Here is a 26,326-nt window from a genome sequence, read left to right as displayed (position 1 = left end):
ATCAGAGCAGAGGAGGAAACAAACATTTAACTAGCTGGTGAGCTGTCAAGCCGGGAGTGCTCGGGACAAGTGGGATGACAGCAGATTAGGAGCCAAGCACTCGACAGCCGGTCCTGAGAGTTGGCTCATTCATATTTGCTTCCACATCCCTGAATAAATCACTAAGTCGTAATTAAATCACAGTAAGCAGAACTCCCCACCTTCCCCTGCAGAAGCCGACTTCCCCATGCAGACCAGCTGTTGGTAGAGGAGTTTGATTGATGGCTGAAATTCCAGTTTCCAATCTGAAAGATGTCTACATGGAGCATGAAATCACCCTGGAGAAAGCTTAGGTTTCCAAGGCCTATGTACTCCTTTTGTACAAATTTGGTCCAGCTGCCTGAATAATAGATGGACACAAGATTGGGTGATTTCTACTAGATTGGGACAGGGGAGAATTTGAAGAAGTGGGCTCAACTGGCACTCAAAAATGTGGTACCATCTGGCCTTCCAAAAAGTCCAAACAGAATCTGAGTTGTGCCAAGTTCCAAGTTTACTCTCTGGCATGTTCCACGGCTGGACAATTCAACAGTAGAGAGAAACACACGCAGAATTTGTGTGACTATAATGTTAGAAGCGATCCTATATAATAAACCCTAATATGCAAATCGTCCAAACGGCGGAACAATCAGTCGCTATGATGCGTACTGACCACCAGGGGGCAGATGCTCAATGCAGGAGCTGCCCCCTGGTGGTCAGTGCGCTCCCACAGGGGGAGCGCCACTTAGCCAGAAGCCAGGCTCATGGCTGGAGAGCGCAGCAGTGGTGGCAGGAGCCTCTCCTGCCTCTGCTGCAGGCGGGTGGTAAGGAGTAAGGGGTCCTGGACTGCAAGAGGGTGCAGGCCAGGCTGAGGGACCCCCACCCTCCCAGTGCATGAAATTCTGTGCACTGGGCCTCTAGTAATACATAAAACTATTTACCACAGTAGCCAAACAGAAGAAAGGAGAGTTCTGAAGTGACAAGAGCCCACATATCCACATGGAATCAGAGAATCTTAGAATTGGAAGAGACCTCAGAGGAAATGTGAAATCCAGAGAGGTTAAATGACTTGCCCAGGGTCACAAAGCTAGCTGGTAGCAGCTGGCTCTAGGATCTAGGTCTCCTGACCTCCAAACCAATGACCTTTCCCCTATACACACTGGGTCTACTTGATCCCTTATATGGACAATACTATTCTCCTCAATGACTATTACCCTAAACAAAAGAAAGAGCTCAGAGGAGAGAAAAGCCAAATTGGGAAATCCTGAGTGCTAGTGAGGAGGGTTGATTAGCTGGGGGTTGTGAGGAGGCAGCTTTATAGTGTGACCACAGATATATCCAGTGGAAGACATAAACATTCCCTTGTAACTTACTGACAATTTCACAGACAACTGAAAAGGTTTATTAAACTGCAACCCAATGAAAAGCATGTGAAATAAAGGTGGCCTGGGAGCATTTCCCACAGCTGCCTCTGAGGCACAGACACAGCTATGGGCAGCATGACCCAGTTAGGAGCTGCCCGCCTCCTCCTACGCAAAGGTGTTTGGAGAGGTGATATGCCAAGTTGGGCTGACAGTCTCTAGCTGTGTGGCCATGTGATTATTTCCGCAGTGGAGAGATCCAAGAGCTGGCTTGTGACTGCCAAGGTTACATGTGGGGAGACACTGCTGCTTCAGCCCTGGAAAGGCTTATGATGCAAATGTCTTAGTTTCTTCAGCCCATCCCTAGATGGCTTTGGGGGGAGGTGTGGGGAGAGAAGGAAGGATTTTCACTTAAAGGGTATTTGCCTTTCTCTTTATTTTTTAACATATATATTTTTTTATTTCAGAGAGAGAGAGAGAGAGAGAGAGAGAGAGAGAGAGAGAGAGAGAGAGAGAGAGAAACATCAATGATGAGAGAATCATCAATCAGCACGCTCCCTACCAGGGATCCAGCCTGCAACCCGGGCATGTGCCCTGCCTGGGAATCGAACTGTGACCTTCTGATTCATAGGTCAATGCTCAACCACTGAGCCAAACTGGCCGGGCGGGCCTTTCTTTTTTTATCTTCTTCTTCCGGGATACTTTGGCTAATATAACACACACCTGATTTGGGGGTGGGGTAGAAGATAGCATTTAGGAGAACTAGCAATTTAAGAAGCCAGGAGGAATACAGTATACTGATAATGACAATTATAACAGCCCTTGTTCTGCACGGTGCTTTCGAGCCACAGGCAGGTTGTCCCTCTGTGCTCAGGCTGCCAATGGTGAGAGAGGTCCTGGCTCCTAAACACTGTACATGCTGAGGAGAAAACCTGCAGTCAGGTTTCTGAACCTCAGAGCTGATGCTTCAGTGGGCTTACTTGCTTAGCACCATTAGGTAGTCAGTGATTCCAGCTGACACCAAGATCAAGAGGGCAATCGATTTTAGTGGAGAAATCATACATGCCATTAAGATTGAGAAATACTCAGGAGAAAATATCAGACATATTAACAACCCATCTGAGTTACAGTAGGATAGTCTGTATTGGGTAGGAGGTACATTTGGGATCTGAATCCTAAGGACTAAAAAGACTGCTCCAGATGTGGGCATGCATGGTAGTGGGTGATATGGGGTGGGGTTGGGGGAATCAGCTTGAATAAAGTACTGAAAGCAGGAGGGGATGCTAATGCCTGGCTAGAGCTAGAACAGGTACAGGAGACAGGATGGGGGGTGGAGAGAGGGCACACGAGACGGTTAGAATAGACTTTACAGAGGGCTAGTCAAGTCTCCTTGCAAGGACATCTTCATAATGAAGCCAGGTCTTGTTTGGAGACCAATTTCCCATATTAATTTGCTTTCCCTCTTAGACTCTTTAAAATTTCATTCTTTTTATTTTAAAAAGTTATTTTTCATTAAGCAATATATTCTCCTGTTTTAAAATTCAAATGGTACAAAAGGGTTAAAGTCTCCCTCCCCACCTTACACTCCAGTTGTCATCTGGTCATCCAGAGGCAACCAGTATCTCCAGTTTCCCCAGAAATAGTTTATGGATATAAAATGAAATATTTATTCATTTCTTCTCACAAAAAATGGTAGTATACCAAAATATGCAGCTTTGCTTTACTCATTTAATAACATATCTGAGAAATAATTTCATACAAGTTCATAAACAGTTCCATTAAGAAATATTTTTATTGATTTTTTTGGAGAGAGAGGAAGAGAGAGGGAGAGGAAGAGAGAGAGAGAGAGAGAGAGAGAGAGAGAGAGAGAGAGAGAGAGACAGAGAAAGAAACATCAATGTGAGAGGGAAACATCCAATGGTTGTGATCAAACTTGCAACCTGGGTATGTGCCCTGACCAGGAATCAACCTGTGACCTTTTGGTGCAAGGGATGATGCTCAACCAACTGAGCCACAGGAGCCAGGGCAACAGTTCCTTTTTAACAGCTGCATAGTATTTTACCAACAGGATGTATTATTATTTATTCACCAATTTTTAGTTTATTCTAACCTCAATCTTAAAGAGGAAGTACTTTTTATCTCCCCTTTTACAAAATTACTTCCTTCGTGGTCTATAATTGTCAACTTCAACAGAGTCTGAATCTCTGACAGCTAAAGTAAGAGCAACTGACATATTTAAAGTCAGTTTGCTGAAGTTATATGAAGGCTAAATACTCCTCACATTTATGAGTGTCTTATGAAAGCTTCAGAAGCTTTGAAGAATAGTAAACCTTGAAATCCCCAAAGAAGCAGTAGTTGCAATAAATACTAAATCACTCTACTTCCCCACTTGGTGTAATTCCTTTCTGATCCTTTTCTCTGTAGGATGTAATGTTGGCAGATTTTGTCCCTGCTTATCTATTTATGTGGATGTTTTGACAGTTTATCCCACCCTCTGCCTCCTCTCTCTCCCACTGGTAATCACGAATCCCTGAAGCAGTTCACTCTCTCTCCCCAAGATCGTTTATAAAATTTTACTAAAACAATATATTCAAAGCAATATAGTTAAGTCAGAATCAATCTTTAGAATTGCTAAGCCACTTTAAATGTGAGGAAATAAACCAGGTCTCTACAGAGAAAATGCCTCATAAAGCAAACATTTCTTTCAGAATTGGAGCTTTCTTGTCTACATCATGAATAATTTTACTTTAAAGATGGATGACTTTGTCTTTTTTATAAAATCTTTTTTTTAAATTTTTTTTTTTTTAAACACACACACTGATTTCAGAGAGAGGAAGGGAGAGGGAGAGACAGAAACATCAACGATGAAAGAGAAGCATTGATTGACTGCCTCCTGCACACCTACTGGGGATTGAGCCTGCAACCCAGGCATGTGCCCTGACCAGGAATTGAACTATGACCTCCTGGTTCATGGGTCGATGCTCAACCACTGATCTACACGGCCAGGCTGACTTTGTCATAAATGAATGGAATCCTGGCAAACATTCTTCTTCAGATATAAATGTTTTTACAAAATGAAATGATGAACTGAAGAACTGGGGCATGCCTCCCACAAACTTTAAAAGTATTTATAAAATGGAAACTCTTTCCCCCAACACTTCTTCCCCACACATCCTTATGGCATTCCTGCCTCCTGCCTTTATGCTATGGCTGTCCTGGGGGGGTACTCTCCCATGGTCTTACTGTGAATTTCCCCCTATTTCTGCCTTCACATATAAGCACTGTGTCCCTATATCATCTTCTAAGTTCTTCTAGCAGTAGTGTACCATGTACCAAACAGTGGCATGGAAGGCAGTGAGCCTGAATCTCCAGTCTGTTTTGCATCACATTAGCTGTGATTTGAGCAAGTCATTTCCTTCATGTGTAAATGAAGAGGTTAAAAATAATAAAGTAGGGGTTTATGATTTCTAAGCTCCATTCCAGCCTTAAATTTTATGACTGCCATGTTGTTATTTTTATTTAAAATTTTATTTTTATTTTCTTATTGATTTTAGAGAGAGGAAGGGAGATGGAGAAACATCAATGAGAGAGAAACGTGGATCAGCTGCCTCCTGCAAGCCCTCTACTGGGGATCAAGCCTGCAACCCAGGCATGTGCTTTGACTGGGAATCAAACCAGCAACCTCTTGGTGTATGGGACGAGGCTCAACCAACTGAACCACACTGGCCAGGGTGACACGTTGTTATTTTTAGACTAGAGGCCTGGTGCATGAGATTTGTGAACTGGGGGAGGGGAGTAAGGGAGTCCCTCTCGCAGTCTGGGACCCCTCGCTCCTTATTGCCTGCCTGCAGTGGAGGCGGGAGAGGCTCCCGCCACTGCTGCTGTGCTTGCCGTGAGCCCAGCTTCTGGCTGAGCGGCGTTCCCCCTGTGGAAGTGCACTGACCACCAGGAGGCAGCTCCTGTGTTGAGCATCTGCCCCTGGTGGTCAGTGCACGTCACAGCGACCAGTAGTTCCACCGTTTGGTCAATTTGCATATTAGGGTTTTATTATATAGGATAACATGGCTTAAATCAGTTAAAATGTCCATATCTTGAGAAGTCCTCAATGAAAATCTAAAGGTGGGAATTTCTGGAATTATGGCAGGTGTGGTGGGCAGAATTCTGAGATGGTCCCATTTCCACCCTCTGGTATACGCATCCTGTATCATCTCCTCTCCTTGAATCTGGGCAGAACTTGTGAATCTGATGGGATACTACTCCTGTGATTTAGGTTACTTTACATGGAGAAAGTATGGGATAATCATTCCCAGGATTATCTGTAATAATAGAAGCATAATATGCTAATTACACCGGATGGCCAAACAGTGAACAACCACCCAAACGACCTTCTGGACGACCTTCCGGACGAAGCCGGGGCTGCCGCGAGGGCTGAGGCAGCAGTTGGGGCGGCTGCGAGAGCTGAGCCCCTTGCACGAATTTTGTGCATCGGGCCTCTAGTGATTGTATAACATAAGAATCCATCTCAGCACACTGGGGAAAGAGTTTCTCCTGCTGGCTTTGAAGAGGTGAGTTGCCATGCTGTGAGAGGGCCTGTGAGAATAACATGGTAAAGATTTGCGGTGACCTGCTGAGAGTGATCCCTAGTCTATGGCCAGCAAGAGAAAGGGGACCTCAGTCCTATAACTGAAAGGAACAAAATTCTGCCAAGAACCCAAATAAGCTTGGAAGAGGATCCTAAACTCCAGATGAGTGTGCTGCCATTCTGACACCTTGGTTTCAGCCTTGTTAAGAGAACCCAGCTATGCTGTGCTTAGACTCTGACTTATAGAAACTGAGAAAATAAACTGCTAAATTTGTTTAATAAACTGAGATAATAAACTGTTTTAAGCTGCTAAATTTGTAGTAATTTGTTATACAGTAAGAAAGCTAAGTGAGGAAGGTATTTATGGTTGGGATGTCCTTTGGAAGTTCCTCAAATCATACTTTATATGTAGGTGTTCTCACTTTAGGTATATTCAAAGAATGGTCACTCTTCTGCAACTACTAAACCAAGCTCCATTAATTAGATCTTATAGAGGCACTAATCAAGGTCTAATTAAATTTTAAATTTCTGAAAAAGAACATAAAAGTTCCATCCTTCTTTTGGGAATTCAACAGCTTTGCTCTGATTTCAAATGTATCTTATAATTATAAGTTAGCTCATTTTCACACAGATTTGGATATAACTTTAGGCTGTAACATGTCCCTTAAAACATTACTACATTACATAAAAAGCTGATTTAGTTATAGTCATAGAATTTCAAATATGGAAGAACCTTAGAGATATTTAATATAACTCTAACCCGAGGGTCAGAGAAGTGACTTGCTCTTGGTGTCAAGAAAATTAATGACCTGGGAAGGTATCATAGTCATATCATCTTCCCCTCACCCTAGGTCTTTATTAGAGCATTTCACCATATTCCCAGGATCAGATCATGTTTACAATTAATTATCTAACTTATTCAACATTAACTGAATATCACTGTATATGCAGAATGGTTCTAGGCTCAGAGTAGAATATAAAGATGTGGAACACATGGTTCATGTCCTCGAGAATTTACAGTCTAGTAGAAAATTTCCCCTTCAATGCTGAGGATATTAGAGATAGTAAGAGGGGGGTTAGCTATTCCTAGGAACAGAGAACTTAAATAATGATAATGTTTTCTGAAAGCAATGATTCCAAGAATTTTTAAAAAAGTTAATTCCTTATTCTTATTTTAATTTTTGTTACTTATTCTTTAAGATTTCTTTTTTTATTTCTTGGTTTTAGAGAGAGAGAGAGAGAAAGAAGCATTGATTTGTTGTTCCACTTATTTATGCATTCATTGGTTGATTCCTGTATGTGCTCTGACTGGGATTGTACCCGAAACTTGGTGTATCAGGACGATGCTCTCACCAACTGAACTGCCCAACCAGGGCTCCAAGAATTTTTGGATGAATGAGGAAACTTAGGAAAGCTAAAAGCTCCAATCCTCCTCATTAATAAGTGCTAACAACTTAAAACTTCTAAAATCATTTGAATCTCAACAGTGAATGAAAAAAACCCAAAAACAGTAGATATTACTACTTCCTAAGAGAACAAAAGTAAGTCTCATCAGCTTCTAGGGCAAGCATGTCTAACTCGCGGCCTGTGGGCTCCATGCCTCATATATTTGGCCTGTGTTAGCCTTTGAGCTTGACATGTTTGACCCTAGGGTAATTAAAAAAAAATTATATCACTTTTGCAGAGTTTTCACATTGGGATAGGTTGTTTCCAGCCTGCTGGCTCTTTAATAAGATAAACAGGCAGAGGAAAGGTCACAAAGCCAGTGAGTAGCAGGCACTGGGACTCTGGTCTGAGTTTAAAACAAAAATCTATACTTACCAATTCCTTGCATATAGTTAATGCTCAATAAATGCTAGATGTTAGAACAGTATTTAAAAGTATAACAAATCCTTGCCACTCCAATGAGCAGAAGTGGTGAAGAACACCCTGGTTATTAGAAGCTGAGTAGTCCATATCTGTGTATTTCTTTTTTGAAAAAAAAATATTTTTTATTGATTTCAGAGAATAAGGGAGAGGGAGAGAGAGATAGAAACATCAATGATGAGAGAGAATCATGGTTCGGCTGCCTACTGCATGCTCCACACTGGGGATGGAACCCACATCCCAGTCAAGTACTCCAACCGGGAATCAAACTGTGATTTCCTGGTTCATAGGTCGATGCTCAACCACTGAACCACACCGGCCGGGCTGTTCTGTAGTATCTTTTAAAGGGATACCCACTTTCCATGCTATACAACCTTATTTACATTTCTTGGGGATTTTGTGTACTGATTTCTTCACTGAAGAGTAATATGTTCAGAAAGGTGAAGAACACAGATGCGTCCACTGAGACGTTCAGATGTGGGATACGACAGTAGATTAGACAACAACTCCAAGAGTCTAAGTCACAGTACAATGTGCACTACAGATGTCAGACATATTTTATACTTACGAGAAGGGTACTAACTTCAAAACACCATAATTTCCAAAAGGACTTTATTCTCCCCCTGCAAATGGTGAACGCTTAGCCAGAGGAAACAGCCTAGAGCAAGCATGTCAAACTCGTGGCCCATGGGCTGCATGCCTCGTTTATTTGGCCCATGTTAGCCTTTGAGTTTGACATGCTTGACCTAGAGCCTGTCTTTCTTCAGATCCTGAGAAACATGGTTCAAAATGGCAAACCTGAGAGAGACAAAATGGCGGCGGGTTAGACAGACGTGTCCTGAGCCTTGTCCCAGAGCAGATAGAAAGAACAGCTGAGGGTTGCACGGGGAGTGTTTGTTGGGGAGTTGAGGGACAGCTATACTACAAGTGACTGTGGGGGACTGCTGGACAGGGCTCCCCTGATCAGGCGGCCCCCACTGCTGCTGGGTTCCCTCCTGGAGCGACCAGATCAGATGCAGAGACCGCACTGTCTTGAAGGGGAAAGTGGATGTTATCGTTTGCCTGAAAAGCCCGGGGAATCTACAACTATGGCACCCACCGAACAGCTGTGAACCCAAGAACACCGGTCCCTGAGTGGTGCAAGCACTTTGATTCAGAGGAGCTCTACACTCCACCACAGAAAGGTCAGATTTCGCCTGGGATGAGTTGAGGTCTCTGGTCCTGGCAGGAGAGAGAAACGCGCACACTGCGGGAGCTGGAGAACCTGGGGAAGTCTGCGCCTAGGAAAATCCGTGGCTGTTGGGGATGGCGTGATCCATGAATGTGGAAGGGGGTCCACAGAGCTGCTAACAGAAAGGAACTCTAAAAAGCAACCCATTTTGATCTGGGCGCAAAAGGACAGCCTAAAAATTTTTAAAGTGTCCCGGCTGCTTAAACCCAAGGGGAAAAAAGACTGCGCACACTTGCATGCAGCCCTGGAGTTCACACACTTACTCTGGCTCTTTTTTATTTTTTTCTCTTTAAATTCTTGCTTCTGATTACTAAGCCCAATACATAGGATCACCCAATTGGGGTCACTCTAAGAGATTGCAGGGTAAAGTTGTTTTTCTGGAACCTGGGGATCAGAGCAGGGAATAACCATCAGAGAACCAGCTCTGGGGCAACCCACTCCACCAAACCAATATTAAGTGCCACAGGGAAAACAAATCTAAACACTAGCTAGAGAGAACCTATAGACCCGGAGGTCAATCCAGAAACACTGCCACCCAGGAGTTGAATCACAAATTGACTCTTGTGTAAAAACAAATAAAGGAAAACAAGAAATAGAGACATACTGCCTGATTAAAAATCAGGACTGGCTTACAACACTGAGGAGCAGCGGAACGCAGGGAACTTCAATACTGTCCTGACTAGGAAACAGGCATGTCAAACAGAACAGCAGAGGAAGTGAATTATCTTTATTACTGCACATTTTTAAAAAAATCTTTTACTTAAGAAACTAATTTTTTTCTTTTTTCCTCACTTGATTTTACCTTTTTAATTATTACATTTTTATTTTCAATCAGTATTATTACTACTACTATTTTACCTTTTTTTGTTTGTTTGTTTTTTAATGTATTTTATTGATTTTTTACAGAGAGGAAGAGAGAGGGATAGAGAGTTAGAAACATCGATGAGAGAGAAACATCAATCAGCTGCCTCTTGCACACCCCCTACTGGGGATGTGCCCGCAACCAAGGTACATGCCCTTGACCGGAATCGAACCCGGGACCTTTGAGTCCGCAGGCCGATGCTCTATCCACTGAGCCAAACTGGTTTCGGCTTACCTTTTTTTTTTTTAAGTGTCATTTTATTTTCTCTTTATTTTACTTTGGGATTAGTGTTCTACATTCTATTTTCATCTTTCCTTTAGCATCATTTTACTCTATCTCAACTTTACCTTTATGCCAACACTCTCTTTCTCACTTTCCCCCTTTTGTTGTCCTGTTTCTCTTACCCTATTCCTGCTTTAGATTTTTCCTATTCTTTCTTTTTACCCCCTATTAAAATTTCACCCTACTTATATATCTAATTTCCAATCCCCTGCTCCAAGTCCATACACACCTCTCTCTACTCTTTCTTCACTATCCAAATTTTTTCTCTCTCTCTGTCCTTTTGTTGTTGTTTGCTTGATTGTTGATTATATTGATTTTTTAATGCTTGTTTGTGAGATTGTTTTTCTTTTTGTTTTTTTTTTGTTTTGTGTTTGTTTTTTTGCTTCTGTTTTCCCTCGCCTTGCTTGATATTTGTTGGGATTAGTGGCTGTTCTATTGGAGTTTTCTCACCATATATATAGTTTTTTCCCCTCTTCTTTCTTATTCTCTCTCTTTTCTCTCTTACTTTTTTTTCCTTTTCCCAATTTAATTTTTGCACTTCTTTTTTTTTTTCTTTTTCCTCTTCTTCTTTCTCTCCTATCCTCTAATTCACCTTTCTCTGGTGGTCACCTTTATTTGGGGTTATTAATATTGTGAATACATTTGTGTTCAGTGCCTTGTGTGTTGCACCTTGTTGTGTTGTATTTTGTGCCTTTAAATCAACACAGGAGAGAGAGAGAACTACATAACCAGACACCCAGAGAAGAGAGATCATGGGGAGACAAAGAAATAGCCTGCATATGAAAGAAAAGCAGGCTTCACCAGAAAAGGAAGTAAACGAAATGGAGGCAAGCAACCTGTCAGAGAAAGAATTCAGAGAAATGGTCATAAGGTGGATGAAAAGAATGGAAGACAAATTTGACAATATGTGTAAGAACCAAGAGGAAATGAAGAAGAACCAAGAAGAAATGAAAAATGACATCGCTGCTGTAAAGAACTCAATAGAAAGTATCAAGAGTAGACTAGAAGAAGCAGAGGACTGCATCAGTGAGCTAGAAGACAAGGTAGGAAAAAATACTCAAATAGAGCAGCTTCTAGAAAAAAAAATTAAAAAGCAGGAGGGGAGCATAAGGGAACTTTGGGACAACATGAAACAAAACAACATCTGCATAATAGGGGTTCTAGAAGGAGAGGAAATTGAGCAAGGAACAGAAAACCTGTTTGAAGAAATAATGACAGAAAACTTCCCTGATATAGGGAAGAAAAACCCCCACACAAATCCAAGAAGCTCACAGAGTCCCAAGCAAAATGAACCCCAAAAGACCGATGCTAAGGCACATTATAATTAAATTGGCAAACACCAACGACAAAGTAAGAATATTAAAAGCGGCCAGAGAGAGACAGAAAGTTACCTACAAAGGATCCCCCATCAGTCAGGCGACTGATTTCTCAACAGAAACACATCAGGCCAGAAGGGAATGTAAATAAATATACAAAGTCATGCAAAGGAAGGGTCTGAATCCAAGAATACTGTACCTAGCAAGGCTATCAATCAAAACTGAAGGTGAAATCAGGAGCTTCACAGACAAAAAAGGAGTTTAATACCAAGGGAGTTTATTACCACCAAACCAGCAATGCAAGAAATGCTAAAGGGTCTGCTGTAAAAAAAACAGAAACAGGAAGTGAAGAAGGAACACAGGGGTAAAGAATAAAAATGGCGACAAACAAGTACCTATCAATAATAATTTTAAATGTAAGTGGTTTAAATGCCCCAATCAAAAGACGTAGGGTAACGGATTGGATAAGAAAACATGACCCATATATCTGCTGTCTACAAGAAACCCACCTCAGAAAAAAAGATGCACACAGACTGAGGGTGAAGGGATGGAAAAAGGTTTTCAGGTGAATGGAAATGAAAAAAAAAAGCTGGGGTAGCAATACTTATATCTGACAAATTAGATCTCAAAGTGAAGGACATAAAAAGAGATAAGGAAGGCCACTTCATAATACTAAAGGGAGCAATCCAACTAGAAGACATAACTCTGGTAAACATATACGCACCCAGTACAGGAGCACCCAAATACATAAAAATACTCCTGGACGATATCAAGGGAGAGATTGACAGCAATACAATCATAGTAGGAGACTTTAATACCCCACTATCACCAATGGACAAATCCTCTAAACAAAAAATCAGCAAAGAAGCCTATGAGCCTAACCAGCGGTTAAGGACAACAGGGGGTGGGGGCATGTGTGGGGAGGGGTGTGGGATGGGAATGGGGGGATGAGGAGAAATATGTGATACTTTAATCAATAAAGAAATTAAAAAAAAAAAAATAAATTCTCATAAACAACAACAACAACAAAAAAATCAGGAAAGAAACATCAATCCTAAATGACTCACTAGACCAGATGGAATTAATTGACATCTTCAGATCATTTCACCCCAAAGCCACAGAATATACATTCTTCTCAAGTGCACATGGGTCATTTTCAAAGATAGACCATATATTGGGTCACAGGCAAAGTCTCTTCAAATTCAAGAAGATAGAAATCATATCAAGCATCTTCTCAGATCACAGTAGCATAAAACTGGAAATCAACTACAATAAAAACAATCCAAAAAATCAAACACATGGAGACTAAATAAAATACTATTAAACAATGACTGGGTTACCAGAGAAATCAAAGAAGAAATAAAAAACATTATGGCAACAAACGACAATGAAAACACAACAATCCAAAATCTATGGGACACAGCGAAAGCAGTCTTGAGAGGGAAGTTCATAGCTCTACAAGCCTACTGCAAAAAACAAGAAACAATGGTAATAAATTACCTAACCCTACAACTCAAAGAGTTAGAAAGAGAGCAACAAGAAAAGCCCAGAGTAAGCAGAAGGAAGGAGATAATAAAGATCAGAGCAGAGATAAACGACATAGAGACCAAAGAAACAATACAAAAGATCAACAAAACCAAGAGCTGGTTCTTTGAAAGGATAAACAAGATTGATGAACCTCTAGTCAGGCTTACCAAGATGCAAAGAGAGAGGGCCCAAATAAACAAAATCAGAAATGAAAGAGGAGAAATAACAACAAACCCCACCGAAATACAAAGGATTATTAAAAAATACTATGGACAACTCTATTCCAACAAACTGGACAACCTGGAGGAAATGGACATATTCCTAGAAAAATACAACCTTCCAAAACTCAACCAGGAAGAATCTAAACAGCTCAATAGGCCAATAACTACAGAAGAAATTGAAGCAGTCATCACAAAGCTTCCGGCAAACAAAAGCCCGGAGCCAGACGGCTTCACAGGAGAGTTTTACCAAACATTCAAGGAAGAACTAAAACCTATCCTCCTCAAACTATTCCAAAAAATCCAAGAGGAAGGAACACTTCCAAGCTCCTTCTATGAAGCCAGCATCACCCTAATACCAAAACCAGATAAAGACAACACAATGAAAGAGAATTATAGGCCAATATCCCTCATGAACATAGATGCCAAAATCCTCAACAAAATTCTAGCAAATCGGATCCAGCAGTACATCAGAAAGATCACACACCATGACCAAGTAGGATTTATCTCAGGGATGCAAGGATGGTACAATATCCGCAAATCAATAAATGTGATACATCACATAAACAAATTAAGAGATAAAAATCACATAGTCATATCAATTGATGCAGAAAAAGCATTTGACAAAATCCAACACCCTTTCTTGATAAAAACTCTCAGCAAGATGGGAATAGAAGGATCATACCTCAACATAATAACAGCCATATATGATAAACCCACAGCAAACATCATACTCAATGGGCAAAAACTAAAACCATTTCCCCTAAGAAAAGGAACAAGACAGGGATGCCCACTCTCACCACTCCTGTTCGACATAGTACTGGAAGTATTAGCCATTGCAATTAGACAAGAAGAAGAAATAAAGGCATCCAAATTGGAAAAGAAGAAGTAAAACTGTCCGTATTTGCAGATGGAATTAATTGACATCTTCAGATCATTTGCAGATGACATGATTTTGTACATAAAAAACCTGAAAGACTCCATCAAAAAACTAATAGACTTAATAAATGAATTCGGCAATGTAGCAGGATACAAAGTTAATGCCAATAAATCTATGGCATTTCTATACACCAATAATGAACTTACAGAAAGAGAGACTAAAAAAAGCAATCCCATTTACCATCGCACCAAAAAAATTAAGATACCTAGGAATAAACTTAACCAAGGAGGTAAAAGACCTATACACGGAAAACTACAGGACACTGAAAAAAGAGATAGAGGAAGATGTAAACAGATGGATTGGTAGAATCAACATTATTAAAATGTCCATACTACCCAAAGCAATCTACAGATTCAATGCACTTCCCATCAAAATACCAACAGCATATTTCACAGACCTAGAAAGAACTCTCCAAAAATTCATCTGGAATAAAAAAAGACCCCGAATAGCCACAGCAATCCTGAGAAAGAACAAAGTAGGTGGGATCTCAATACCAGATTTCAAGCTGTATTACAAAGCCACTGTTCTCAAAACAGTCTGGTACTGGCACAAGAACAGACACATAGACCAATGGAATAGAATAGAGAACCCGGATATCGACCCAAACCACTATGCTCAATTAATATTTGACAAAGGAGGCATGAACATACAAAGGAGTCAAGACAGTCTCTTCAATAAATGGTGTTGGGAAAATTGGACAGATACACGCAAAAAAAATGAAACTAGACAATCAACTTACACCATACACAAAAATAAACTCAAAATGGATGAAGGACTTAAACATAAGACGAGAAACCATAAAAATACTAGAGGAATCCACAGGCAGAGAAATCTCAGACATATGCTGAAGCAATTTCTTCACCGATACCACTCCTAGGGCAATGGAAGCTACAGAGAAAATAAACAAATGGGACTACATCAAAATAAAAAGCTTTTTCACAGCAAAAGAAACCACCAATAAAACAACAAGAAAGCCCACTGTATGGGAGAACATATTTGCAAATGTTATCACTGATAAAGGTTTAATCTCCAACATCTACAGGGAACTTAAACAACTTCATAAAAGGAAGATAAATGATCCAATAAAAAAAATGGGCAATGGACTTAAATAGAATCTTTTCGAAAGAAGACAGAAGGAAGGCCAAGAGACCTATGAAAACATGCTCAAAGTCACTAATTATCTGAGAGATGCAAATCAAAACGACAATGCGGTACCATCTCACACCTGTCAGAATGGCAATCATCAACAAATCAACAAACGACAAGTGCTGGCGAGGATGTGGAGAAAAAGGAACCCTCGTGCACTGCTGGTGGGAATGCAGACTGGTGCAGCCACTGTGGAGAACAGTATGGAGTTTCCACAAAAAACTAAAAATGGAACTCCCATTTGACCCAGTAATCCCACTTCTAGGAATATATCCAAAGAAACTAGAAGCACCAATCAGAAAGGATATATGCACCCCTATGTTCATAGCAGCATAATTCACCATAGCTAAGATTTGGAAACAGCTTAAATGCCCATCACCAGATGAGTGGATTAGAAAACTATGGTATATCTACACAATGGAATACTACGCTGCTATAAAAAAGAAGGAATTCTTACCATTTGCAGCAGCATGGATGGACCTGTAGAGCATTATGTTAAGTGAAATAAGCCAGGCAATGAAAGAAAAATACCACATGATCTCACTCATTTATGGGAAATAAAGAACATTATAACCTGATGAATAAAAAGATAGATACAGAGGCAGTAAGGCACCGAACAGACTGTCAAATTACAGCGGGAAGGCTGGGGAGTGTTGGGGAGGGGGGAAATAGATCAACCAAAGGACTTGTATGCATGCATATAAGCATACCAATGGACACAAGACACTGGGGGGTGGGATGAGGGCATACGACAGGGGATAGGGGAGGCTGGGGGAAGGTCAATGGGGAAAAAAAAGGAGATATATGTACTACTATATGTAATACTTTAAACAATAAATAAAAAACAAACAAAAAAACACACACAAAATGGCAAACCTGCATTACCTCCTGGGTTATATTTCAGCAAAAATTTTCAAATTTCAGCAGCATTTCAGGATATACTGCGAAGCAACGTAATGGTGTGGAAAGAATACAGCCTTTGGGGTTAGAGAGACCTGAGCTTGAATCCTGGCTCTACCACTGCAGAGCTGGGTAACCAGGAGCCAGTTAGTTGCTTCATTTTATATTTCCTCATCCATAATCCAGGGGATAATACCTTAAAGTTTTAAGGATTAAGAGTGAGGATGTGCATTAAGCACCTAATGTTATGCCTGGTATATAGAAGCTCCTATGAAATAACAGTTGCTATTAGTGTTCCAGATGTGTGACAGCTTCACCACTCCCAAGGGCAATGCTACAGGATTCCCAAGGCCCGGGAGAGAGTGGCAGCTTGTCTGTTAAAGATGAGTGATTGTTCAGAATACAAGAGTTTTTGTGTGCTAGAAATTACTCCATCACTAGTTTCTGATTCCCCCAACAACCCAGAAGGGGCTAAATACTAAAAGGCTGAAACTCCTTTACTCATTCATAATTATTAGACTCAAAGAATTTGAAAACCACAAAGGTTCTCAGAGGTCATCCACGCCACTTCAGAGAAAAGGAAACTGGGATCATTTGAGGGTATGACTGATAACTTCAGAAAAATACTCGGGGCTGCAGAGAGCATCCTGTGGGAATTATGCTGCAGGTTTAACTATTTATTCTCTTGGTTTGTCTGACAATAAGGCAAACTGTACATATAGAATGACTATAAAGACTTAAACCAAAGCATGTTATAAATTACGATTTTCAATCTAAGCAGGCTGGTGCTGGGGCATGAGGACAAACGGCCTGATTTGGGTGTTATTTTCCTGGATTATAGTTTAAAGTACAACTGGACCTTCGAGTTTACCAAATCTATAACAGCATTTTGTAATGGGGGCTTTACCATCCCTGCAAACCTTTCATTCTCTTGGCAGAGATGATAATACTCTAAGTTATACAGGCCATAGCTCGTTCCACAGCTCCAACTCAAATAATTTCTAACTTTTCCATCGTAGGATGCCATTGGGGAAGGAGTCATGTTCAACTTTCTATTGCCTTCTTCAGCAAACTAGGGGAATCACTCAGACAGCCCTTGGGGAGGCATATGTCTAATTTTATGCCAGTGTGTAAGCAGCAGAACCCATTTCTCTTAAGTGCTAAACAAGAGACAACCTAGAGTGGAAACACACAATATTTCATGGAAAAGGTTTTTTTCCAAATGGTCAAAATTCACCAGGACATTTTGTTCTTGCCTGAGAGTTGTCCTTCTCACCTGGGCCAAGCAGAACTAAAGAGCAAGCCCCAAGGAAATGTGGCTTTTTACTCTGGAGGGATTGCATTGTGCTGTAATATGGTAAATCTGCAGTTGCTACCTGCCCGGGTTCTCAAACTGTTCTGAGGAACATTAACTCTGTAAGTTGTTAAAAGACATTCAGGGCAATTCAAGTTTGGGAACTATATTGCTTCCTTGGAGATTAATAATGCACATTAGCATATTAAAACGTTGGCAGAAGTAGTGACGCAGAAAGAAATTCTGTATAACCTGGCATTTTCCAAACGTATTTGAATCATGGAACACTTTTTAAAAACCCACAGAACCATTAACATATTGCAGTATACAATGTTCTTCACAATGCTGTTTGGGAAATTCTATGCTGAATTATGTCTATTTGCAAGTTTTAAAACAGCCAAGGAAGAAACAGTGCCAGGGCCATTAAAAAGGTGCCAATTTCTGAAGGTCCTAACCTTTTGGAAAAAATAAAGACAGCTGAGACTGAGAGCAGAAGGCAGACAGAAGTATTCCTGTCTCTACCCCTGCCCCACTCTATCTCCATCCCACCCCCAATATGGGTCAGAGGCTCCACTTTTTTTTTTTTTTAAATCCTCACCCAAGGAGTAAAGATCTTTTTTTCCATTGATTAAAGAAATTAAAAAATATACACTTAATTGATTTCAGAGAGAAAGGGAGAGGGAGAGAGAGAGATAGAAACATCAATGATGACAGAGAATCATTGATCGGCTGCCTCCTGCACGCCCCCTACTGGGGATCAAACCCACAACCTGGGCATGTGCCCTTGACGAGAATCAAACCTGGGATCCTTCAGTCCGCAGGTCGACGCTCTATCCACTGAGCCAAACTGGTTAGGGTCCATTAATTTTTAGAGAGAATGATAGGAAGGGGAAGGGAGGGAGGGAGAGAAAGGGAAGAGAGAGAGAGAGAGAGAGAGAGGAAGAGAGAGAGAGGAGGCGGAGAAGGAAGAGGAGGAAGAGGAGGAGGAGGAGGAGGAGGAGGAGGAGGAGGAGGAGGAGGAGGAGAGAAGAGAGAAATATAAATGTGAGACAGACATGTTGATTGATTGCCTCCCACATGCACACTGACCAGGGCCAGAATCAAACCTGCAACCGAGGTACATGCCCTCGACTGGGAATAGAACCCTCGACCCTCTGGTGTGCAGGCCGACACTCTAACCATTGAGCCATGCTGACTAGGGCAAGAGGCTCAACTTTTAATCTTCTTATTTAATTAGCACTTGACCAGCTTGTATACTGTGAGCGTCTATAGGGTAGAACCCTGTGTCCAGCTACTATAACAGTGCCTATACTGTTGGCTGAATAAATGGATGAACTGCACTAAATCTGGTTTATCAACATTTATTAAACATTCATAATGGAAGCAGCTGACATTTATTAAACATTCACCGAATGATAGGCACAAGGTTAATACTTTATGATGTGGGTATTATCCTGATTTTAAAAGCATAGAAACTAAACTAGAAGTTGCCCAAAGCTACTCAGCTAGTAAATGATGGAGCCAAGATTCAAATCCAGACAATACGACTTCAGAGCCTGGATTCTTAACCAATACACTTTTCTTCCTTCCTCTCTTGTAAGATTCATCTCAGCAATAAAATTCCATAATTCTGTGGAGGGAGAATTTGTATAGGACTCAAACCAATGGAAAAATCACTAGCAGGACTTTCAGGATCAGGAGGGTTTTAAGAGCAAAGGGGAGAACGCAAGGAGAGCCTGCAGGAGACAGGCACATCTGGCAGAGCGAAGGACTTGGGAAGGACAGTGGAATGCACTAGAGGCCTCTCTGAGGAAGGGGCATTTGAATTGATACCTGAAGGATAAATAAAAATTACCAGGTAAAGAGTATAATTAAGTTTCTAAGAAAACTTTCTAAACAGACGATACAAATATCCTCACAGTACATTAAATTCACTTTTTTGGTGTTTGCTTTTGCCTTACTTTGTGGACTACATGTGAGGGATACTTAGTCCTTGTTTGCTACAGTGGGTTAAAGGGTGGCCCCAAAAGACATGTCCCCATCTCAGCGCCTGGAACTTGTGAATGAGACTCTGTTTGGAAGAAGGGTCTTTGCAGATGTAATCAAGTTAAGGCTCTTGATATGAGATCTGGGTTAAAGATTACCCAGTTGGGCCCTAAATCCAACTGTTTCTGTTGTTTTAAATCAGCAAGTTTGTGTAATTTGTTATGGTAGCTCTGGGAAATGAATACACTTGGTTTCTCCCTGTAACTGAGCATGAATCTGGGCCACTTTCCCTAGATATCTACCCTTCTACACTCAGGGCATCCAAAGTTATACAGATATACCTAACTAAGAAGTCAAAACAAATGTCAAACACATTTTTGGATAACAGATATGACTGTACATTTGTACCACTGCCTCTTTGGCAAGGGTAATGAGGCATGGATTATTTGGATACTAAACATCCCTGAAATGGCCTGAAGCTATTTGAAAGAAGCACTTTTTGTCTTTTTTTTTTTTAACCCACCTGGTTGCACTTTCCTTTGCCACGACTACCTTGAGTCATTCTATTTTGTACATCCTATAATTTTAACACGGACAGTGATTCATCCTACATAACTGTTCTTTAAAGCAATTCTATTGTCTTTAGTTGGACTTCTCAAAAAAAGGTATGTATATATAAAGAGGAGCTTATTAATTTTACTTTTATAATAAGTGATTACTTAAATCTGGTATCTTTTGATCTGAAGAAGCTGTCAAATATGTTTTGTGAAATAGAGCAATATAGCCTGACTGGTGTGGCTCAGTGGTTGAGCGTCGACCCATGAATCAAGAGGTCACCTGTTTGATTCCTGGTCAGGTCACATGTCCAGTTTGTAGGTTCCATCCCCAGTGCAGGAGGCAACTGATTGATGTTTCTATCTCATTGATGTTTCTATCTCTCTCTCCCCTTCCCTTCCCCTTTCTCTCTAAAAACCAATAAAAACATATTTAAAAAATAGAGCAATATAACCAAAGCTATTCTGGAGAAAAGACCTTGCGGTACTACACACACATATATAACTTTCATGTCATCATCCAGTTTTCTCAAAAGATTCTACCAAGGTCAGAGGTGGTATTATTTTAAACAAATAAACAAGCAAGCCAACTGCTACTTTTTTGATATTTTGATGAGATATTTTAGTCTTAATAAGCTGTTATAAAATACATTGAATTACATTGACAAAATTGTGAAAAACTGTACCCAAAGTTACATTGCAGCATTGTTTATAATATTAACAATAGGAAAATGTAATTGTCAAAAAGAGAGCAATTGTTAAACTATGGTGCATCATACCTAGGGTAGAAATTATGAAATTATTTGAAATTATGTTTTGGAGATTTTTTTAAAAGATACATAATAAAACACTTGGTGTATACTAGTACATATAGATGTAAATAAAGATGTGCATGTAAAAGTATGAATACATATGATAGAGATATGTTATTGCTGAAACTTGGCTATAACTGAAAGGTTAATCCTTTACCCAAATTAAAAAGGGGTAACAAAACTTTCCCAGATTCTCTGAAGTAGTTGGTTGGGGAAGTGGCTACACTGTACATCCTATGTAAATTGGATCTGCCATTCAGACCTGCCCTTAAAGAAAAGGCATAAGGAATTAAAGAATTTTTTTCCCTGCCTTCCCCACTAGACAGCAGACAGAGCATACCTACAACTTTGTATACATATATGTACTGAAAATGGTGTGAAGAGGTTCTGGACTGAAAACATAACCTGGTATTTCCTCCATATCTCAAGCTAATTTTAAAGTGGAAGCAAATCACCTTCCTAAAGTCATGGTTTTCTCATTCTTGACCAGAAAAACACCTCAAAATCCTGAATTATTTGCCCACTTCAGAGTTAAAACAGGAAAATTAACTTGGAAACATTTCTTCCTATGTTCTAGGATGATAATAAGAAACCAGTTTATGGTAAACCCAAAACAAATCTAAAAGTCCTCATTTAATGAACAGACATAGTCCTCATGTCCTGACTATCTTTCTGTGACCAACTCTCAGGTATATAAACAACAGCAATCATATATAAATTATTCCTGAAAATAAGGAAGAAAATTCTTCCCAATGCAGTTTATGAGGATAGTATACTCATACAAAACATGAAGACATTACAAAAGAGAAAATTATATACCAATATCCCTCAATACTTAACAAAATATTAGCAAGTCATATCTACCAATATATAAAAAACCTAATACATCATTACAAAGTTGGGTTTCATTCAGGACAATAAGAGATAATATAATCTACCATATTAAGAAGATAAAGGAGATTTTATACAGATATATAAAGTATTTGACAAAATTCAACACCATTTGATGATAAAAATCATTTTTAAATTAGGAAGAAAAAGATTTTCCTTAATTTGATAATGGGCATCTACTGCTGGAAGCCAATTCCAGCATGTCATAATTACAAGAGTTTCATCAAAAGGTTAATGGAACTTGGGGACTCAACAAGGGCTGAGTCACATATGTTATCGCCTGCTGGGAATGGCTAAAGGCATTTCCCCAAACCTGAAAAGGATGATTGCTTGCTGCCAGACAGCTTAGGGCATCTTAATCTACATGTTATTGCCTCCTACTGGCCAAACACCTGAAGAGGTCGTAGGCAATTCCCCATTCTGACAATGGATTCTGTACCTAACCCTACCCTTTGATGTATTTCCACCTTGCCTTAGGACAAATGGTGTTAATAAAAAGCAAGGGGTTCTGACACAAGGAGAACTTGGTTTCTATAGCCAGGCTCCTCTGCCCCCCGACAAATGCCTTTCAAAATTATGTTTCGTCTCTGAACTCTTATTTAATTTATGCACAGCCCCTTCTTGAGGTTTCCTGAACCCTTCTAGATGCCAGATCAAGACTACTGGCGTTAATCTATGAACAGTCTAATCTAATATCCAACTTAAAGGTGACATATTGAATGCTTTACATCTAAAATCAGCCAGAAGCCAAGGATGACCACTCACACCACTTGTATTCAACATTTTACTGAAGCAAGTACAATAAGGCAAGAAAAGAAGGCATTAATATAAAAAAAGGAGACGTGAAACTGTTTGCAGATGACATGATTTCTTACATAGAAAAACCTAAGGAATTCACAAAACAAGTAGAAGAATAATCAAATTTAGCAAGCTGCAGAATACAAGCTTAAAATAGAAAAATCAATTGTATTTTAATAGCAGCAGCAAACAGTTGGGAAATGAAATGAAAATTCCATAATAGCATCAAAACATAAAATATTTATGTTTAAAAAATATGTGCAAGACTTGTGTATTTAAAAAACTGCTGAGAGAAGACCTAAAATAATGGATAGAACATGCTCATGAAGGAAGACTCATGATCACTAAGATGTCAGTTCACACCAAATTAATCTACATGTTAAATGTTATTGTAATCACAAGTCCTGCCTCTTTTTTTACATAGAAAGTGACAAGCTAATTCTAATATTTATATGGAAATACAAAGAAACTAAAATATGTAAAGTAATCTTGAAAAAGAAGAATCAAGTTGGGAGGATTTTTAATACCTTCTGCTACTTTAAGACTTTCTATAAAGCTACAGTAATCAAGACAGTGAACCTGGGCATAAAGAGAGACATATAGATAAGTAGAGAGCTATGAAATAGATTTATAGTTAAAAGGTCATTTGATTTTTGATAAAGATGCCAAAGCAAACAGATGGAGGGCCTTTTTGACAAATGGTGCTGGTACAACTGGATATCTATATAAAAAAAAATCTTGACTTCTACTTCACACAGTATATAGAAATTAGAGATGGATCATATATAAAATATAAGAATTAAAACACTAATGCTTCTAGGAGAAAAATATAGGAGAATCTTCATAGTTTGGTGGTAAAGGATTATTAGGACCAGAAAATAATAATAAAAAATTAAACTGGATGAATTACACTTTATCAAAATAAAAAATAAAAAACTTCTGTTAATCAAAATACACCATTCAGAAGGTGAATAGGCAAGCCACAGGCTAGAAAAATATTCACAAAATATATATCTAATATAGGATTTGCATCTAAAATATATCAAGATTTTCCACAATTCAATAATATGACAAGTAACCCAATAAAAATGGGCAAAAGATTTGAACAGACACTTCACCAAAAAAGATATATAAATACTAACACAAAAAGTTGCTTAACAGTAGAAGTCATCAGGGAAATACAAATTAAAAATACAACGAGACGCCTCTATATAAACTCGAAAATCACTTAAATTAAAAAAGACTGTTGTTAACCAATTATTAATAAGAACGTGGAACAACTTGAACTGCTGCACATTGCTGGCGAGACTGTAAACAGATACACTGTGAAAAAAAGTCTGATAGTTTTTTTATAAAGAAATATTCACTTCCCTTGGACCCAACAATTCTCTCCTTATTTATCCAAGAGAAATGAAAATACATATCCTCATAAAGACTAACAGAAGACTGTTTATAGCAGCTTTATTCAAGATAGCCAATAACTAGAAACAGCCAATGTGTCCAACAAAAGGTAAATTGTGGAGTATTCATAAAATGGATTACTATTTATAAAAAAGGAACAAACTATTGTACATGCAACAATATGAATGGATCTCAAAAACAGGCTAAGAAAAACTTTAAAGAGTGTACATTATAATTCCATTTTTATGAGGTTCTAGAACAAACAAAATTAAATTATGGTGGGGAAATGCACAGAATTAAGGTTGCTTCTTGGTGAGTGGAGGCAGAATTGACACTGAACAAGCACAAGGGAACTTTAAACAAATACTGAACTTCAGTTAGTATTTATGGTGAAGTATTCAGGAGTGAATGCGCTTAAGTCTGTAACTTTGAATGCACCGAAATAAATAAATAAATTAATTAATTAAAAGATTGATAGAGGACTATCAGGGAAATACAGCAAAATGTTAATTAAGCCATATATATGGATGTTCTTTGGTTAATTATTTTAACTTTTCTAAATGTCTGAAAATTTTCATAATAAAATATTGGAGGAAAATTGTGTTTTCAATTCCTCCAGCTCTCTCTCTCTGCCTGTACAAACTGGAACTGAATTTGTATAAAGCCCATAGGGGGTGCTATTTTCAGAGTAATAATTTTACCTTAAAAAAAAAAAAAAAAACCCCAACAAACTTTAATACAAGACATAAACCAAGCCATTCCTTCTCACCAAAGAATGAATTAAAAAGAAGAATGATTTTAGCTTCACCTTATACATGTAATCTCTGGCTCTGATGGAGAAGTCAGAAGTTTCATGCACTGTACCTCAGCTTAGATGACTACTTCTAAGGCTAATCATTTAAAGATGGGTACCTGTCTTGACTATAATTTAAAAAAAAAAGTAACTTCACCCCACCCTATTTTTACTGAATTTATTTGGGTGATACTGGTTCACAAAATTATACAGGTTTCAGGTGCACAATTCCACAACACATCATCTGTACTCTGTATTGTGTGTTCACCACCTCAAGTCAGGTCTCCTTCCATCACCATTTATCTCCCTATACTGCTCTGACTTTAGTCTTTAGCACAAGAAAATATATTTTCTGAGCTTGGTCTCTCAAGGTGAAACTCAGGGATATGATATCAACAAAACAGAAAAAAAACTTTTGGGTTTCATTACCTTTATCAAGAGATGCCCCAGCCATGTGGTAAAAGCTCAATGCAGTGTCCACATCATTAATATTCTTTAGGAAAGTAAAGAAGTTCTCCACTTCCTGAAATGTCAGACCCTGAAAGAAGAGAGAGAGAGCAGAGTAAGGCAGGAACCTCGAACAAAAAGCTGCATAAAATGCAGAAACTAGGCTGTTATTCATGTCTATCAACCAGAAATTTATGCTATGTCTAAAATAGAGACTGAATAAATTAGTCAAGGAATGTCAAATTTGTACACAACTGGGGAACAAAACTCCAGAATTTTACTCCAAGAAAGGAAAGCTGGCTAATTACTTCCCTCTCACATGTAAAATATGACATGATTGCTTTCACTGTTACAGTGGAGGCTGGATATCTTTAATGAAAATATTTCAAACTGTGCCTTGCAATTAGTCACAATTATCTATTTTGATATTCCTAAATGAGCTGTAGCCACTTGATCTGTCATACATCTTAACAAGTAAGACTAGAGTCAGGACTTCGATTTAAATAATCTACTTACAGGCTAACTAAGCTCTTTGAAGCTTCAGCTAATTAAAGAATCACCCAAAATCAGTGATTTACATTGGAACGGTTTCAGAATGTAGAACCCAAGGATGTGGGAAGCTGTTCAATATCTCAATTTAAAAGCTACGGATAAAGCAATTTGCCATTTAATTTTAATCTGATGAAGTTCTGTGAATGAAGAAATTCTTTTCAAAAGCTAGTCAAAGGTTTGCTGATCTCAAATTCTATTTTCTATGAAAGCTCAAGAGAGAGTAGTTACATAAATAGGGGCGACAGGGAATTCCCTCACAGGGAGGAATATTTGTCCTATTAGCCATTTCCCACTTCTCACACATCATGCTGTGATGGAATGAATACAATTTCTAAGAAGTAAATAACACTGAAGAGACACTGAGATCAACGCTTTTTAATGAAAAATCAGGTCCTTAATGGATTGCAAATGTTAGTGCTGCTGCTCTTCCAATTTCCATTTCCCCAAACCACAGAGCCCAGGAGTCTACCATTTTCTCAGTAATAAGGAAACCTTAAGATAGACAATCCATAGTACTTACCTGGTATTCTCCAAACTGGGTCAATGTTA

At 39.2% G+C, this 26,326-nt stretch overlaps 1 protein-coding gene across 3 annotated transcripts in view; it reads right to left on the bottom strand.

Annotated features, from left to right (window-relative positions):
* The window catches only part of MICU1 (mitochondrial calcium uptake 1), a 181,929-nt gene that overhangs the window by 7,973 nt on the left and 147,630 nt on the right, over positions 1 to 26,326 (bottom strand). For all 3 annotated transcript variants that reach the window (XM_028151351.2, XM_028151360.2, XM_054728692.1), the window contains one exon: positions 25,208 to 25,316. In XM_028151351.2, the coding sequence (XP_028007152.1) occupies positions 25,208 to 25,316 (109 nt within the window). The remainder of the gene's footprint in view (positions 1 to 25,207; positions 25,317 to 26,326) is intronic.

Source organism: Eptesicus fuscus, chromosome 17 (assembly GCF_027574615.1).
Source record: "Eptesicus fuscus isolate TK198812 chromosome 17, DD_ASM_mEF_20220401, whole genome shotgun sequence".
NCBI classification, from domain to species: Eukaryota; Metazoa; Chordata; class Mammalia; order Chiroptera; family Vespertilionidae; genus Eptesicus; species Eptesicus fuscus.
The sequence above is the reverse complement of the archived record's forward strand: the minus strand, read 5'-3'. Positions and strand labels throughout refer to the sequence as shown.